The sequence below is a fragment of the Medicago truncatula genome, chromosome 2, assembly GCF_003473485.1.
Source record: "Medicago truncatula cultivar Jemalong A17 chromosome 2, MtrunA17r5.0-ANR, whole genome shotgun sequence".
In the NCBI taxonomy this organism is placed as follows: Eukaryota; Viridiplantae; Streptophyta; class Magnoliopsida; order Fabales; family Fabaceae; genus Medicago; species Medicago truncatula.
This window is the reverse complement of record NC_053043.1, coordinates 34949442-34963483: the sequence shown is the minus strand read 5'-3', so window position 1 is coordinate 34963483 and position 14042 is coordinate 34949442. Positions and strand designations below refer to the sequence as shown.

Below are 14042 nucleotides of genomic sequence, written 5' to 3'. Positions count from 1 at the left end.
GACTCCAAGATTTGTTTGAAAAAAATTTGAGTGATGGAATTAGTTTATTATTTTTTGGAAAATTGGCATTTGTCTAAAGATCGCGTTTCCTATGCATACATCTAAACGGTAATCATGCAACGTGTGTGCGTGTCGGTGCTTGTGTCGGTGTACATCCCTTATAATGTCCATAGTCCCTTACATTGAGTCCTAGATACATGCTATGGTCTTGCAAAGAAATTAAAAAGGAACTAATCTATCTAAAATTATTACAAACCCAATTGATATAGAAATGAATAATAACTAAAAAAAAGATGCTAAAACTAATGGGATGAATGAAATGTGAGATGAAATGGTTAGTATCATAAGGCATAAAAATAGTAGAAAGGTAAACAAAATTGAATAGAACAGCAAGAGAAAAAAAGGTAATGAAATGAAATAAAGTGGCAAAATATACCTAAAATTGGTTATGACACTTAGACAATGCACATGACCTATAATCCCCTCATTATAGCAATGTTAAAGGGATTTGATTTTGAGCTATAATGGGGGAACAAATAGGACACATTCAAGCCAAGAATCACGACACATTTTCAAAGATATTTTGCACTTTATTTCTTGATAAAACACACATTGCTTGCAAAACAAGAAAGACATGAAAATCTACATCCACAATCAGCAAGATATACACATGATCAGCAACATATTCATCATGAAATTACACACCAATCATCCACATTACATGCCAACATTTTATGAGAAAATATACCACGAAAATACACAAACTTAGATCAAACACAAAATTAAACAAGAAAAAATAACACACACCTTTTTATCATTTTTTAAACCACTGGAAAATATCACAAAAGTGTTAAAATGTATTAAGAAACATATAACAATTTTTTTTGGAATTTTTAGAGAAAAGATTGAGCATGCAGAGGTTCAAGTAGCAAAAAAGCAGGGTGCAGATAGCAGCAAAAAAAAAGCAAAAACGCAAAGAACCCTAGGCCCAAACCAAACAAAAGATCCGGATTCACCAGGAGCGTTGGATTGATCCAGGGAAGGAAACCCTAGATCCAACGGCCAGGAACGAAGGGGATTGGACCGGTCTTGGACCGGTCCGGTTCACTGGCTTATATAAAGGATGGAACACCGGTTTTCTCATTTTTTCACTCCTCTTTCTCTCTCTACTCTTACGCGTTCTCTCTCTAACCCTCTCACTTCTCTCTAGAACTCACCACCGGTGAGGATGAAGTGACGGCGGAGACCTTGAAGGTCCGCCGGAAGCTTCATCTTCTCCGGCGAGATCATGCAGTTTCCGGTGACCTAAATTTCCAGATCTCACCCAAACTAAACCTAAATCACTCGTCCCTTCAATCTAAACACGAATTTGATATTAGTTTTCGCATGCAAGGCTTGAATCTTTGTAGATCTACACTTCTTATTTACGGTTTTGAAAAACATTTTAGGTTTTCAATCTTTTTTGAAAGAAACTTTTGAAAACCCTAGGGATCTACATCGATTCGTTCTTGTTGATGCTTTTCGAGAAAGAAAAATAAGGTTCACGCGTTTTACCTCTGGTTTAGTTGGAGATTCAAACGGAGATCTTTAAGGAAGAACTTGAATCGTTTCTGGTGAGGTTTCTTGCTTCGAAACAGATTCGGATCTTTATCTTCTCCTTCACCGATTTAGATTCCTGTTTCTTTCCTTCTTCTTCCTTTTCTCACTGATTCCTTCGTGATCAGTGCTAGAGTTTGCCAATGGCGAACTCGCACTTTGAATTGCGAAGAGAAAAAAAATTTGATGATGAAGATTCAGTGATGAATCTCTGAGAATCGCAAGGGATCTTGTTGATTCTTCGTTGATTTGCGCTGATTTGTGACGTTCTGTGTTGATTTGTGATGATTCTGGTGGAATTTGGAAACGGTTAGGGTTTGAGTATTCTTGGTGTTCTTCGTGGTTTCTGGAATTTGTTGAGTTTTGATCTTTGAGAGCAGAAAGAGAAAGTTGGAAAGTGTTTGTGATGAGGGCGCGTGACTAAAATTTTTTTTTTACTTGTGCATTGAATGCGCCTTTTATAGGCTGCCATGTGTAATTTTGGACCAATGAGGCGCTGCCATCTGGACTTGGACCTTTCTGCAAAAAAGTGAAATTGAGGACTAAACTGCAATATGAAAAAAAAAGGGACTAAAAAGTAATTTTAAGAATTTTGGACTAAAATGCAATTTTAGAAACTGTTCAGGGACTAAAATGCAATTAAAAAATAAAATTGGACTAAAATTGGTAATTTGAAAAAAACGTAAAGTGAAACCAAAAATAAAATCAACAAAAGGACTAAAATGAACCAGCTACAAAAATGAGGTATTTTAAAATACCTCTCTGCCGAAATTTTGACAGGAAAAGACCAAAATGCCCCTAGGGACTAAACTGACTCAGACTGACTCAGATGCAATTTTTGAAATGATTTTTTAAACAAAGACTCAACAATGATTTGTACAGACAAATTGAAAAGGCTCAGAGGCAAACACAGGGACTAAAACGGGTTCCACTGCAGGAAATGACCAAAATACCCTTTTATATGATTTTTTGAAATAAAAATGTGAGAAAAGTAATGCGACGCTTCAGAGAGTTCTTAAATGACTTGTAATGCAAGAAAAGACAGACAGAGGCAGTAAAATATGTTTTAAAAAGAAAGTAAAGATTCAGAGAAAAAATAACAGAGAATTGACAAATATCAGTGTTAAAAAAGAAATTTGAACGAGTATTTTTAGGTCCAAAATCAGAGTATAACAATATAAAATAATTTTTTTGAGAGGATATATAAATACCTCTAAAAAAATGGTAGAATACTTCTAAGGAAAAAATCATTGACAATTTTTTGTATACCTCTAAACAATAATAAATGGTTAAACTCTTCTGATGGATGTTCTTCCATATATAGGCTTTGACCATAAACTGAACTCATGACTAAACTCTTAAAAACTAACTATTTGTCAATTGTCCACACCATGTTGGTGGTATGAAAAGAAAAATAAAGTGTTATGATTTAATCCACGTATGTAATACTGCACCAATCAATTCATTATTCAACTTGACATATCAACCAAAATAAACCCCAAATTCAGCTGTGAAGGCTTTTTTTTTTTTTTTTTTTTTTTTGTAGTTTTTCAAATTGAGAGACTATATCTTAATGTTTAGAAACAAAGAGATTGTCCTCGTGGGCTTAACTCAGTTGGTTGGGATAATGTATAAAATATGCAAGGTTCGGGGTTCAAATCCCGACCACTACCAAAAAAAGAAACGAAGAGATTAAAATCATAAATTAGGAAAAGTAAAGTGATAAAAAGTGCACATATGACATGCGTCCCACACTCACCAAAGTAAGATCATGAAGTATCGCATTGTATCCATGAACCTATCTCACATATTTTATCGCTAAAAAAATCTCATATTTTATAAAATATCGAAAAAAATTAATTTCTATATTTTCAATGACATGTATACGAATAATTCTTCGTTTTGGTTTATGTAATATGTTAACGCATTACATACTTCGTGACATTTATTCTCCATATAAGGATATTGTATAAATGGTACAACTTGTCAACCAACTTTTTTCACATGTTTTTCTCTCCATATAAGGTAATCTTATTTGAATTGTGTTCGATACTAAATAAATATTTCTTCTTATATATAATTCAAACATTGATTCACAACGTGTTTGAAAGTATATCCTTTAGAAAATTTACCTTTTTATGGGTTATATGATATATGTTTGTTGGATTTTGATTTGTGTGTTTTAAGCTACATATGAGCTGTTTTTTTTTTTTTTTTTGGGTTTAGAATGAAAAATTAGAAATTGATTAATAGAACAACACATACCCTTTCTTGGTTTTTTTTATGCTAAGGTTAATTCTCATATTTTTAGATATTTGGATGTATGTTTTATTTACATCTTACCCGTTTTATTGTTTATAACATGTTTAAGCTAAAAGGAGTAAAATTGGAACCTTAGTGCATGTTTAACATCACAGTAGCTTTGCAGAATCACAGAGGAGACTCGTGATTTTGTAAAAGTTATCTACCTTGTAGGTTGGCTCACCGTGATTTTGGTACCTGTGCTGTAATGCTAAACGTGCACTTAGATGACTTTTAGACGTGTTTGTTCCTTTCGACGTTGGTTGGTGCATATCTTGCTGAGAGGCTCAATAGTTTGTTCTAAGAGGAAATTGGGAAAGCTTTTCTACTATTTTGATCCAGTTCTTTGGTCTGGACCTCGGCTTGCATTGGCTATGATAATCTTGATCAATACACTCTTTTCCTTATGTTACTTGATTATTAAGTGGAGAAGAGCTGAACTAAGACATTGTGCAAGGACTGCATGTAGTAAGCAAAAATACAATAATTTTTATTAGTAGTTTAGGAGATTAGTTAGTTAGTCTGGTAGTTGGTTAAGCAGCTTAATGTGCATTTTGTAGGAGGGGTTATATAGGTGAAGTCACAAATTGCTGATCCCGCAAGCTAATCTTCCATGGATGATAATACTTGTTTGACTCCATATATGGACTTTGTTTAGATAAGCTTGTTCAGTTAATCAGATTTCTAATGTTTCATTTGTAGCGTGAATGAAGATTGAAGGTTATCTTGAATACATAGTTTTGAGCAGGGAAAAATCCTATGTTGACCCATAGGAATCTTGGTTTATAGTTAAGATTGGATGGAGTACATCTCTTCTATTTTTAAATAAAAGCCGAAAGTCTTGTGTCATTTTTAAATAAAATTGTAGCCACAAATTCACCATGCATTTAATTTGATTTTGTTTTTGACACTTGTGTTTAATTTAATTTAATTTATATATTTAAATTTGTCTTATGAGACCACATTTTTTTGGTCGTACAAGGTAAGAGTGAGTGCATTGAGAAAAAGTGATAAAATGACATGTAATCAGTACAAAATCCAAATATGTACTACATTTGCATGAATGAAATGTGTCTCAGAAGTCAAATCAAATAGTACTTTGATGAAAGTACATTTGCATTCATAAAGTCTTTTTTAGAAGCTAAATCTAAATAGTTTAGCTAATCAAATATTAGATTGTTGTTTATTAATTTTGCACTAAAGAACTATTTAGTTTAGCTTCTCTAATTTTAAAGAGAATCTATACTAAATAATACTTTAGTACAAAATCAATAAATCGACAAACTAATATTTTTTTAGGGTAAGGTAGGAAATTTCATAGTATATTACTATTCTATACATATATTAGATAAGGTAACAATAAAACTTTAATAATAATCAATATCATTTTCCTTAAAAAAAAGGGTTAAATATGTTTTTGGACCCTATAAATATACCAACTTTTCGTTTTAGTCCCTCTAAAATTTTCCTTCAACTTTTAGTCCGTATAAAAATTTCAATCTTCACTTTTGGTCCCTCGTTTAAAGTAAACTCATATGTAAAATTCATATTTTTAGATAAAATTTTGCAGAAAAATGTATAATATTATAAGGATCACTCCCCAAAAAAATTAGAATTTTTACCTAAACATGAATTAAATATGATTTTTTATATATTTTGACGGTAAAAAATTTATATTTAATTCATGTTTTGTTAAAAAATTCTAATTTTTTTTAGAGTGATTTTTACAATATTCCATACATTTCATTAAAAAATACAAAAATTTACTTAAAAATAGGGACCAAAAGTAGTGATTGAAAATTTTATAGGGACTAAAAGTTGAAGGAAAATTTTAGAGGGACTAAAACGAAAAGTTGACATATTTATAGGACCAAAAACATTTTTAACCCAAAAAAAAATCAATATCATTTAGACATTTTAAATTAGTCTGCCTTAGTTTTTTAGTGAGAGAAACTCCACATTCTCTCTAATTTTTTTCTCATTCATTCATCGAGGATGAGTGGTTTTAGGTCTTTTTTTTTTTTACCTGGAATCACCCCGTGCATCTTTTCTCCTTTCTTTCAATTTAAATAAGTGATTTTCACACATATCAAGTTTTTCATTTTGTGTTTTTATGTGATTTCGTTGTCTGAGTGCGGCGTTTGATTTCGCGTCTTGTCGCGGTGTTCGTTTGGTTCCTATTGAAAGATCAACTTCAGTCAATTACAGATTCAACCAATGATTTAGGCGTCGACGTTGCAGATTCAGAATCATGTATATTTTAGTGACTCAAAATTTATCATACTAATCGTAAGCATTTTGCCGTTGTATACTATTAACTTGGATGCTGTGAGTTTGTTCGTGGATTCACCCTTTATATTTTTAGCAATGTTGAAAATGTTATTGTATCTGATGTACTCTCAATTTGAATGAATGAATATCGTTAATTCAATATCATTTAGATGAGATGATAAAAGATCTATTCTAACTTAAATGGAGGACATGAACCCAATTTCAGCCTTGAAAGTACAACCATATGAAATCTCTTTAGTGACAATTTTTTCACCTTACTCGTCTAAGAGATTAGTCTTTGTAATTATTCGGAAAAAATACTCGATTATTGAACAAGGTATTTATGATGGGTTCTATGCTAGGGTGCTTATTGGACTCCATAATACATGCTTGGCCCATAAACAACCAACCCGAAACCCATAAAACGAAATACCCACAAACCCATCTCTCCTTCTTCATCTGTTTCTGAATTCAAGAAAAAACCTAGCCACCCCCAAAACCACATACACCAAGAATCTTCTACGATTTCTCGACTCATATAACCGATTTCGAAGAGATTCTTGATTTTTCTGCAATCTTTAACACTACAGCTCTCTTTCTTTGCTATTTACAGCAAATTTCATTCACTGTAGCTGCTTTACTCATCCACTCTCAAATCCCACTATTTGGTAATCCTTAATTTTTTTTTCTTCTCAAATTTATCTATTTTTTTTGTGAAATTTATCTAATGGTGTTCAATTTTGATATGTTAATGCTATTGATTTGTGTTTTACAAGCTCCTTATGATTTAATGCAATATTTTGAATAAAAAATTACATTATCCGTTTCACAGACTTACTATAGTTGTAGGGTTTTACTCCTAAATTGAAATTTTAGGAATCAATCTATAAATCTCTGAAATCTCAAGGTGCTTAAGAATAATCTTAATGGTTTTATTATTATTATTTTTAAAATTATATAGAAATTTGCAATCATACAATAAAACTTTAGAGAAATAGGTTTTGGGTCATATTTATATACAGATTTTTACAACAAAAATGTGGGGTCTTAATACGGTTATCTTGTCTTGTAATTTAATATCAAATATTGTGCCATGAATCAGTTTTTTCACTCAATTAATTTCTTATTGGAAGAAGCAGTCAAAATGGCTCGGAGAGGGTTGATGGAACAAGACCTGAGTACGTTGGATGTCAACAAATTGCATCCGCTATCTCCTGAAGTCATATCTCGCCAGGCTACGATCAATATTGGTAATGTATATTTCAATATTTTAACAGGCACATGTTCAAATTTGCTGCAATCACATTAGAATTTGGAAATTCAACAAAAAATGTGTGCCTTTTCGTTGATGACTGTTGATGCTTATCGGTAATGAAATTTATCTTGGCAGGCACCATAGGTCATGTGGCACATGGAAAGTCAACGGTTGTGAAAGCAATATCAGGTGTTCAGGTATGTCCTTGTATCAAGTCATTCTCTACTTTTTTTGGGGTGTTTGGCTAAGGATGGTGGTGTTTAACTGTACATTATAATTTGTAAATGTGTAATTTATGGTATATGGTATGTGGAAATATTCTAAATGATGGATCTGTTTACACCAAGGTGAATTCTTTCAAACAGAAAGAAAGTATATAGCATTTAGTCATTGTCACAACTCATCGCCTACAATTTATAATTTTTCGAAATCCAAGTAGTGTTAGCATCTCCAGCAATTTATATTTTTCTCAATCGAATTTCTAAGTGGGTACATGAAATTTGTGAAATCTTAGCTGTGATAGAATCATGACGTATGCTTGTGCCTTGTTTCAGTACATGGTTTTTAGTGTGTCATAGAAACTTTGTGTAGTTAGCTTCATTTGTGTAACTATATCTGGTTTATGGAAAACCCTCTCTCCAAAAATTGGGTATTTTCTCCTAGTGGTTAGATAGTTGTTTGATAATATTCAGATCAATTGAATTTTCTACTTTTTTTTTGCATTTGCAGTTTTGATTAAGGATTATAGATAACCATGATATATTTATTTTAGTACATTTTCCTTGAGCTTCAATAATGTATAGTTAAACTGTTGACCTCTGTTTTCCCATGAATGTTTTACAGACTGTTCGATTTAAAAATGAGTTGGAACGTAACATTACAATTAAGCTTGGCTATGCGAATGCAAAAATATACAAGTGTGAAGATGAACGGTGTCCAAGGCCTATGTCCTACAAGTGGGTATTATTTTAGATTTGTCATTTTAGTATTAGATCATTCATCTTTTGGTGATGTGATCAATTTTTTTTCTTCCTTCCTGTAGGGCCTATGGAAGTGGAAAGGAAGATAGTCCTATGTGTGATGTACCTGGGTTTGAAAATTCCAAGATGAAATTGCTGAGACATGTTTCTTTTGTTGATTGCCCGGTAAGGTCCTGAACCATCATTTTGTTGATTCTGGATATGATGTAGGGGGATATACTTTCATATTTCTGCACATTTGGTTTTATTTTACTGTTGTTTTCCCTTGTAATTGTTTGCTCTCCTTATCGAATTATCCCTTTCTTTAATCCCTGAAATATATGTGTATTGTATTGCATATTAAATTAAATGTATGCCCCCAAGGCCACCTATGTAAGCCAACACTGTCTCTCACTGAAGTTCATCTCTTAATGCAATTAAAGTGGTTTGCATTCAATGGTACGGAGTTAAGAGAATTATGGTGCTATAGGAGCACCTATAAATTTGTAACATTTTTTGCCTTGCTCTTTTACATATGTTGTGGTTTTTTTTCTTTCCATATGGGTATCCTTTACGTAAATTAGGTGGTTATAGGTCTCTAATCTATGCTATATTATTGAACACATCTTTAGCTATCTTTTTTTTTCCATCTGTGATAATTGTTTTATTGTTCCAATTTCTGTAGGGACACGATATTCTCATGGCTACTATGCTTAATGGTGCCGCAATCATGGATGGAGCTTTGCTACTCATTGCAGCTAATGAAAGTTGCCCTCAACCACAAACGTCTGAGCATTTAGCTGCTGTGGAAATTATGCGTCTACAACACATAATAATCCTTCAGAACAAGGTAGACTTGATTCAAGAAAATGTGGCTATCAACCAGCATGAAGCAATTCAGAAGTTTATACAAGTAAGTTTTCTATGAATAGGTATAATTATACAAGTGAATCTCTTTTGAACAACATAAATGATACTCTCCCCTTTATTTGGTGTTTTCCCAGGGAACTGTTGCTGATAGTGCACCAGTAGTACCTATTTCAGCACAATTGAAGTATAATATTGATGTTGTGTGTGAGTACATCGTGAAAAAGATCCCAATTCCTGAACGGAACTTCATTTCTCCACCTAATATGATAGTAATTCGGTCATTTGATGTCAATAAACCTGGTTATGAGGTTGATGAAATAAAAGGAGGTGTAGCTGGTGGAAGTATTCTGAGGGTAAGTCTTTCTTTGGTCAATATTCCAAAAAACAGGCCTAATTTGCACTGACCTTACTTGCAGATGTTAGGTTGTGTATGGTTTAATTGAACTATTTTCCAAATGCTGTTATCATTTTTAATTGTAAGACTGCCCCTTTGTTTTCACTTTGTATCTTGTTTTCAGTAGTTTTCACTTTGAACCTTGTTTTCTGTGAAAATATTTGAAAAAAGACAACAGAGTGAAAACAAGGGGAAGCTTTTGCAATTAAAATTAAAAGTGGAAATGAAAATATATATTTTATGGAAGTTTTTGCAATTAAAATGAAAAGTGGAAATGAAAATATATATTTTCTCAAACTAAACAGGCTCTTAGCATTTTCAGTTCAATTACTGTTTGGAAAGATTTTTGCCTTTACAATGCCTTGATTTATAACATTTATTCCAGACTTTCCAGTGTTGTGAAAATAAGGTCAAGAACATGCAATATGATACATGGATGCTCAATAAGTGAGAAAAAATGCCTTGTAATTTTTTACATCTTTCTATCTTCCAGAAAACCTCATACATAATTTTTAGAATAATGTGATAGAAGACTCCATTTGTCATTCTATTTCCAAACAAGAAAATGGGACTGGACTTTGATGTTTTTTTGCCGAAATCAATTGAATATGTTATGATCAATTTCCAATTAGCCGAGACCATGTGCCCGTTGATCTTGAGCCATGTTTGTGATTATACATATAACATTCTTTTTAAGCACATCTTACAATTTGTTATTTGCAGGGTGTTTTAAAGGTCAACCAATTCATCGAAGTTCGACCTGGAATAGTTGTTAAAGACGAGAGTGGAAATATCCGATGCACACCAATCTACTCCAGAATTGTTTCACTATTTGCTGAACAAAATGAGCTTCAATTTGCAGTTCCTGGAGGCCTAATTGGTGTTGGAACAACAATGGATCCCACTTTGACACGTGCTGACAGGTTGGTAGGGCAAGTTCTTGGAGAGGTTGGATCACTGCCTGATGTTTTTGTGGAACTTGAGGTAAGTGACTAGTCACACCTACTTGTCTCTCGCTTGGTTTATCAGTTCATAAGACAAATCAGGACAAAGATCAACATGTCCATTTCTCTGAAGTCTTTAGATAATTTACACTTGGTACTAATTCAGTGTCAAGAGTGTTGATATTTTTTCTGTTGTGGCACTTAGTTCCCCCCTATTGTGCTGGAAAGGAAACACTATTTTTTAATTTTTTATAAATGAACTATGCACATGGTTTTGCAGGTAAACTTTTTCTTGCTTCGACGGCTTCTTGGTGTCCGGACTAAAGGTTCTGAGAGACAAGGAAAGGTCTCAAAGCTGACGAAATCAGAAATTCTAATGTTGAACATAGGATCAATGTCAACAGGTGCCAAAGTTACCGCTGTGAAGAATGACTTGGCAAAGTTGCAACTTACTTCCCCTGTGTGCACCAGCAAGGGTGAGAAGATTGCTCTTAGTAGACGCGTTGAGAAGCATTGGCGTCTCATTGGTTGGGGCCAAATCCAAGCTGGTATCACCCTTGATGTCCCTCCTGCCCCCCTTCTGAGTTGAAGGAAAGACAGATCAAGAGAAAGACTACAAGAAATAGCTTTTATAAAAACCTGAGATTAATTTAGTAGGTATGTCGGAAGGGAAAAAACTGTTGGGAACCATTTTTGTGAGATGTAGAAGATTGTCAATTTTTTTGTTTTCACACATTGTTGTTGGTTACCTATTGTTGAAATTGTATTTTATGCTGATTGAGTTTAGAATACTAGCAAACGACTCAGCCATCACTTGTTTTCATTCATTGGTCACCTTAGCAATAATTGGTCCAGCAATCTTGCTATACAGCAAGGCATTTCATAATACATACCGTACACGAAGTTACCAAGCAATTGTTCAAAATTTCAAGACTGGTTCACTTTGTCTGGCCATTCCTTTGCTGTTGTAGTAATAGAATGTGTTCACGTTCACAAGGCTGTGTGAACCACTAGAGGTATAATTTTTGGTACGTTTACTAGACACGGTTTCAGTAGGGAAGACATTGAAAGTGAAAAACACCTTAAGTTACCATGTATACCATGAATATATGGTTATATGAATCTCTCTATTCAGGCCACCCAAACGAATTTAGAATTACAAATCTTTTTTTGTAAAGCAAATTTGATGTTAGATGTGTGAAAACATGTAAAGCCCTTCTCAGCTTTGAGGCGGTGGTGACTGGTGACTGAAGGGGCTCTCCTAATTAGTACTCTGGTTGGTTATATTTGCCAGCATATCATAAGATTGTATTAATTCTTTTTTTTTTTTGCAAGTAATAAGATATCATAAGATTGTTCTTTTTGCGTAAAATCTTCATTTCGTTGAATCTGTGCAGTTCTGATTTGGTAAATATTTTAGTTAGTTTTTAGATACTCACAAGTCAGAAAATCACCACCATTTGACATGTTGTGATAGAAAATAATTATTGATAAAAAAAATTATATTACTATGACCAAATATATGTATGTATCATAACGTATACAAGGGAAACAAATAACATCCATCAAATAGAAAAAATAAATACATAATGTCCAAAGAGATCCTGATTCATCTACAAACTACAAAGAATACAATAGGAAACAACTGGGATAAAAAAACTGTGGTAACAATAATCTATGGTATAAAATAATCCAATCATAACTTAAAAGCATATATCAAGGGCACAGCAGCAACATATAGCAGCACAACATCCCTTCCAGAAACCATCACCCCTGCTAGTAGTTTGGTCTGAAATCTTTTGTTGAGGGTACCCTTGAGAGCCATCCTTGGAAGGATAACCCATAGGTGGTGGGGCAGTTACATATGGAGCTGAAGAATAAGCCTGTGGTGGATATGATACTGGGGTTTGTTGCTGATTGTTAAAGTGACTCATAGTGATGTTATGAAGTTAAAATTATCAAAGAGTTTTTGAAGGAAAAGAAAGAAGATTATGGAATTGTAGTTATGTGATTGAAAAATATGGAAGCAAAAATGTGTATATATACTATATGGTTCCTTAATGCAAATGGAAAAATTCTATTTGACGTGTTGGATAAACGCGTTACAGGTAAGAAAGCAAAGTATAGGACGGCGTTTACATTAATGCTTGATACGGTATGTGCTTTGTTTTATGACACATTTGTTTGTTTGTTTTCTTACAATGGAATTTTTAGTTTTGCACGCGTAGTATGCTTCCAAACATTCATGTCTTTCTAGACTATATTGTTTCTTCAACTCGTAGTCATATTTGTCCACCCAACAAGAATGAGTAAAAATAGTTGGTCTCTGCAAAAAAAAAAAAGAATACCAATTGACTATTGAGAGAAGTTGTATGTAGAAGTAGAAGAACTCTCTCTTCTTATATACAAGAGTAAATAGTCATTTTGATACCTGATTATACGCACCTCGCTGTCACAAAAGTCCTGATTCAATATTAAATACAAAGTAGTCTCTGAATATGCACTTTTGTTATCATTTTAGTCTCTGATGTTAAAAACTTCCGTTAGCTGATGAGGTGTCATATGGACTAAAGTGAAAATAGAAAATGATCATTTTAGTTCCAGAATTGAAAATCAATATTCCCAAGTTGAATTTCAAATCCCTAAATCCCGCATTTAATCCTCAAATCTTTAAATCTCATCTAATTTCCTCTTTTATTATACATACTTCATCTTATGACTTAAATATGACATACATAATTATATAAAAGAGTAAATGGTCACTTTAATCCTTAAACAAAAAATCAATATCTCCAAATTGAATCCCTAAATGATTGTCATACATACTTCATCTTATGAATTAAACATGTGGTTCGTCTCTGTACTTTTTGACATTAGTTTGTGCACTTTTTATTTTGTTTGGTTTAAGTCTATGCACTTTGTAAAAATAGTGTTATTGGTCCTTCTGTTAGCTGCATATTAAAAAAAACTAATCGTGCGCTATGTGAATTGGTTATTCCACGCCATGTGGCAAGCCGTTAGTTTTTTTTTAAAACATAAAACTAACAGAATGACTAATAACAATATTTTTACAAAGTGGATGGATATAAGCTAAATGAAAAAAGTGAAGACTAATGCCAAAAGATGGTGAAAGTACATACACAAATGAAATATTTAATTTGATACTCTTTTGGCTGGGGTTTTTGCACTTCTTCTGCTGAAATTTTTTCAGGCTTCAATAATATATTCCATTTTAGATTTTTCAAAAAAAAAATTAATACATAGACCTAATTTTTTTATGTTTATACCTGTGTCTATATTTTTACTCATATAAAAGAACTTATATTTTTTAATTTATACATGCGTTTATATTTTAACTTTTATATATTAATACGGGGACCGATTTTTTTAATTTATACACATGCTTATATTTTTATTCATATTTAATACGGAAAAAAAAAGTGCAATTTGTA

At 32.7% G+C, this 14042-nt stretch overlaps 2 protein-coding genes across 4 annotated transcripts; one reads left to right on the top strand and one right to left on the bottom strand.

Moving 5' to 3' along the window:
* The first annotated feature begins 6597 nt into the window (after positions 1-6597).
* On the top strand, positions 6598-11478 carry LOC11405676 (eukaryotic translation initiation factor 2 subunit 3). 3 transcript variants are annotated; one of them, XM_024776263.2, is made up of 9 exons: positions 6598-6836; positions 7305-7418; positions 7559-7620; positions 8267-8379; positions 8466-8568; positions 9068-9295; positions 9387-9605; positions 10370-10630; positions 10871-11478. In XM_024776263.2, exons 2-9 carry the CDS (start codon positions 7313-7315, stop codon positions 11177-11179), a joined length of 1401 nt encoding a protein of 466 aa, XP_024632031.1. In that variant the 5' UTR covers positions 6598-6836; positions 7305-7312; the 3' UTR covers positions 11180-11478. The 3 variants fall into 3 exon arrangements, with proteins under 3 accessions (XP_024632031.1, XP_024632032.1, XP_024632030.1); XM_024776264.2 differs by having other exon boundaries at positions 7302-7418; XM_024776262.2 differs by having other exon boundaries at positions 6599-6836; positions 7308-7418.
* A 621-nt stretch (positions 11479-12099) lies between these two features.
* Positions 12100-12619, bottom strand: LOC11406193 (cysteine-rich and transmembrane domain-containing protein WIH2). Its single transcript, XM_003596150.4, has one exon. The coding sequence runs from the start codon at positions 12522-12524 to the stop codon at positions 12294-12296; it is 231 nt and encodes a 76-aa protein (XP_003596198.1). The 5' UTR covers positions 12525-12619; the 3' UTR covers positions 12100-12293.
* Positions 12620-14042: the final 1423 nt, after the last annotated feature.